This window comes from Echinops telfairi, unplaced genomic scaffold, assembly GCF_000313985.2.
Source record: "Echinops telfairi isolate 266 unplaced genomic scaffold, ASM31398v2 ScPeMD7_1;HRSCAF=3_0, whole genome shotgun sequence".
NCBI classification, from domain to species: Eukaryota; Metazoa; Chordata; class Mammalia; order Afrosoricida; family Tenrecidae; genus Echinops; species Echinops telfairi.
The window spans coordinates 90322548-90326795 of record NW_022103896.1 but is presented as its reverse complement, the minus strand read 5'-3'; the positions used below and the strand labels follow the sequence as shown (position 1 = coordinate 90326795).

At 39.6% G+C, this 4248-nt stretch overlaps 1 protein-coding gene across 1 annotated transcript in view; it reads right to left on the bottom strand.

Annotated features, from left to right (window-relative positions):
* The window catches only part of CLVS1 (clavesin 1), a 111143-nt gene that overhangs the window by 38112 nt on the left and 68783 nt on the right, over positions 1-4248 (bottom strand). The window contains exons 4-5 of the mRNA XM_004697581.2: positions 3812-3922; positions 1809-2044 (exon numbers count right to left, since the gene is read on the bottom strand). Coding sequence (XP_004697638.1) covers positions 1809-2044; positions 3812-3922 — 347 coding nt within the window. The remainder of the gene's footprint in view (positions 1-1808; positions 2045-3811; positions 3923-4248) is intronic.

Genomic DNA, 4248 nt, shown 5'->3' with positions numbered 1-4248 from the left:
CATAATTTGAGTGCCTTCTGACCTGAGGGGTTCATCTTCTGGCACTCTATCTGATAATGCTACTTTGATATTCATAAGGTATTCAGTGGTTCATCCCTCAGACGGGGCCAACCTATTTCTTTCTTTCTTTTTTTTTTTTTTTTTGTAGGTGTTTAGACTAAAAGATCTGCCAAAACCTGTTTACCATGAGTGATCCTTCTGGTATTTGAAATTCCAATGACATAGCTTCTAGCCTCACAACAACACACAGGCCACTGCAGTACAAAAAACGTAAAGACAAGTGCTGTACATGGACCAAAAGGCAGTTGTTTGAACAGAATAAGGGGTACTGTATGATTTTTAATCAGGAAAGATGTGTGTCAGGGTTGTATCTTTACATCATACTCATTTAATATGTATACTGAGCAAATAATCAACTAATCTGGACTATTTGAAGAAGAATGCAGCATCAGGATTGGGGAAGAGTTTATTAACAAATTTTGATAGGCAGCTGACACAATCTTGGTTGCTTAAAACAAGGAGAACTTGAAGAACTTGCTGATGACGATTAAGAACTGCAGGCTTCATTATAGGTTGAACTCAATGTAAAGAAAACAAAAATCCTCACAACTGCACCAATAGATAACATCTTGATAAATGGAAAATATTGATGTTGTCAAGATTTCATTTTATCTACATCCACGATCAATGTTTGTGGAACCAGCATTTAAGAAATCAAACAAGAGGTGGGACAAGAGGAAGTAAAAGGACCTAGAGGAAAGAACCAGGAGGCAAAGGACATTTATAGAGCTCTAAATGCAGGCATGACATATGTAAATATATTTATATATAACGAGAGGGGAATCGAACTATGCACTCATGTCTATGTGTTAAGAATTAAGGTTGCAGATGGACATTGGGCCTCGACTCAAGCACACCCTTAACACAAGAAAACTTTGTTCTAATAATTTGGCATTCTATGATGCTCACCTTCCTGAAATGATCGCTGAAAACAAAATGGGTGCATAAGCAAATGTGGTGAAGAAAGCTGATGGTGCCTGGTTGTCAAAAGATATAGCATCTGGGGTCTTAAAGGATTGAAGATAAATAAGCGGCCATCTAGCTGAGAAGCAACAAGGCCCACATGGAAGAAGCACACCAGCCTGTGTGATCATGAGGTGTTGGTGGGATCAGGTATCGGGCATCAAAGACCAGAACAAAAAATCATATCAATGTGAATGAGGGGGAGCATGGAGTGGAGACCCATAGCTCATCTGTAGACAAAATTGGACATCCCCTTACAGAGGGGTCACAGGGAAGAGATGAGCCATTCGGGGTGCAGTATAGCACCAATGAAACATACAACTTTCTTCTAGTTCTTTGGTGCTTCCTTTCCCCCACTATCATGACTTCAATTCTACCTTAAAAATCAGATTACATGAGAATATGCACACTGCTACAGATTAGAGCCCGCAATACAGGGAATCCAGGATAGATAAACCCCTCAGGGCCTACAATGAGAGTAGAGATACCAGGAGAATTAGGGGAGGGTGGGAAGAGAAAAAGGGAATCAATCACAAGGATCAACATATAACCCCCTCCCAGGGGAACAAACAGTGGAAAAGTGGGTAAGGGGCCATGGAGGACGATGTAAGATATGAAAATAATAATCTTTAATTTATCAAGGGTTTCTGAGCTGAGAATATATTGCAATTTATCTTATTCAAATCATGTTTCCCAAAAGACCTTCAATTATTTAACCCACAATAACCCAAAATATAAAATGTCTCTTGACTTCAACGGAAAGACTCTGTTAGCCCAGACCTTACCTTTTCATCGGATTAGGGGAGTATTCTCTCTCCAGATTAGAGGACATATGTTTCACATGAATTGCATTATAGGAAGTGTGAGTATAGTCATTTTCATCGCTGTAATCAGGACCAAGCAATGTCCGAGCCCATGTCCCCATATCATAAGGTGGAAGAGTTCCTCCAAATTCAGAGGGCAAAAATTCAGGGTGTATCAGCTGGTGAAGGCTATTTAAATTGTTCCCATGCAGGAAAATCTGTGGGGGGAGAAGGAAAATTAGCAATAAAAAAATCCGAAACAGATGTCTTGGAAGAAGCATTTTGGTATTAATTGGCCATAGCCCAAATTTGTAATATAGTCTTTTCTAATGATCTCTGCGAATGAAAGGAGCAGTGATACAGATTACCCAAAACACCGGTCGTACTTGTCACGTCAATCTCAAGCAGCCTTCCCTTCTCACTTGTAGAGCTTCTCAGGCCTAGAGCGAGTAGCAGCTTCTTCCTAAATCTACCCCAGTGACCTTGCTCTTCACCCACGCTCTTCATTATCTGTGAACTTTCCTTTAGATAGACTTCCCCTCTGAAGTAGAAGAATTCTTAGGCCAGTAGTGATACCTCTCACAGGTTAATGAGCTTAATTAAGGACCTCAATAAAGTCTTAATCAGACTGAAAACCATTCAAAAACTGAAAATGGGTGATTTATTGTGGGATAATTTTCCTTTTTTTAATGGTCTGGATTGGAAACAAATCCCCAAATATATTTGCATCTTTTAAGTATGTAATGGAGAATGATGAAAGTTGTTGAGCGGGAGAGGATACACCTCCAAATTGCAACTGCTTTCAGACAAAAAGCAAGTAAACCACATTTTGGGAATTGACTCTTGAAATTTAATTTAAAATGTGCCTGTGTAATGGCATTGTGGCATATTTCTGTATGATCCAGGTTCAATATGATAAGGCACATGTAAAGATAAGAAGACAATTATAAATGCATGCATTCACCTTGTCATTTGCCCACATACTACAAGTAATGATGATGGAATATAAATGTGATTTAGAAATACATAAAATCAAGTCTTCAGTAATAAAAACTTGTTATCTTTTCCCATGATGCATTGTTTAAATGGCATCATTTAGAGATTATTGGAACTAAAAGCTAAGTGGTGCATTTTTCAGAAGACTATTCTGGTACTTCCGAAAACCATGTACTTTTAAACACTGGATTTATATATGATTGAATTTGAATAAGAATTATTTCTCTTTAAGAAATGTATTTGTTCAGGCTTTGGGTAGGATGTCTGAGAGGGGAAACTAGCATTAGAATCAGGGAAGAGTGGGAACTAAATATCAGCCCTGGTGTTGAAACCAAATATATGTAAACATTGACACAGCACTGGGTTCTGAAAGGTTGAGAAGTGCTATTGAGGCTGGTCCTCACTTCTGGGGTTCCTGCTCAATGGTCAGAGAAATAAGCGCAGGGGACAGATCTAAGGCCACACAGATTCTGTTTTGTGCCCAGAGATATAGAGACTCTCATGCAGCACAGCAGTAAGGATCTATTGCTTTATGGAAGAAATTCCACTGGGTTACTTCCTGAGAAGACTATGAAGCCAACAGGAATCCTATACTCGACAAGAGATGAAGTTGGCAACTATGATCCATGAACATGAACAAAAGCTAAAGAAGTCATAAACCTTCTTTATAGTTATAACACATTTGCAAGGCAAAAAAGTAGCTATCATTCTGTGTATACGACTATGGTGTACTCAGTATCTCCCACAAGTTTTCCCAGCAAAATGAGCATCTCGTATTTGCATTTCTTCAATGTGTCCTTTATTTTGTCATTAGAACTTGAAAAATAACCCAGTTCTACTGAATTACTGATAAAACGTGGGCCATTTCAGTAGCTCCCGAAAAGCAAAAAAGTTACCATGAAAAAATAAGGAGAGGAAAAAAAGGGACACCATAATGACCACTGTGCATTTCCTACGTAGACTTTTCACAGTATCTTTGTCTCAGTTACCCTTTTCCTTGTCTTGTCTTTAAGGAACGGCTTGATGAGTGTGTAGAGGGCGTGGATGTACCAGGGCTGGTTGACAAAATGGACTCCTCCAAAGCGGGCGGGAAAGCTGTCCTGCAGTGGAAAGAGAAACGCCGATGAGTTAGTGAGTGCCTCGGGTTGAACAGAAGCCAACAGACCACACCCCCAAAGGACAACTTGTTTCATGCCATCTGTTGACACACTGAGGAGTTCTGGTGGTACAATGGTCAAGTGCTTAGCTGTTAAACGGAAAGTCAGTGGTGAGAACTCACAAGCTTCAGTTACTCTACAGAGAATGATGAGGAGGTCAGTATACATAAAGATGGTAGCCTTGGAAACCTGTGAGCAGTTCCGCTCCATCTTCAGGATTACTATGAGTCAGAACAGTGTCCTTATTGTTATAGTTGCCTTTGTTCCCC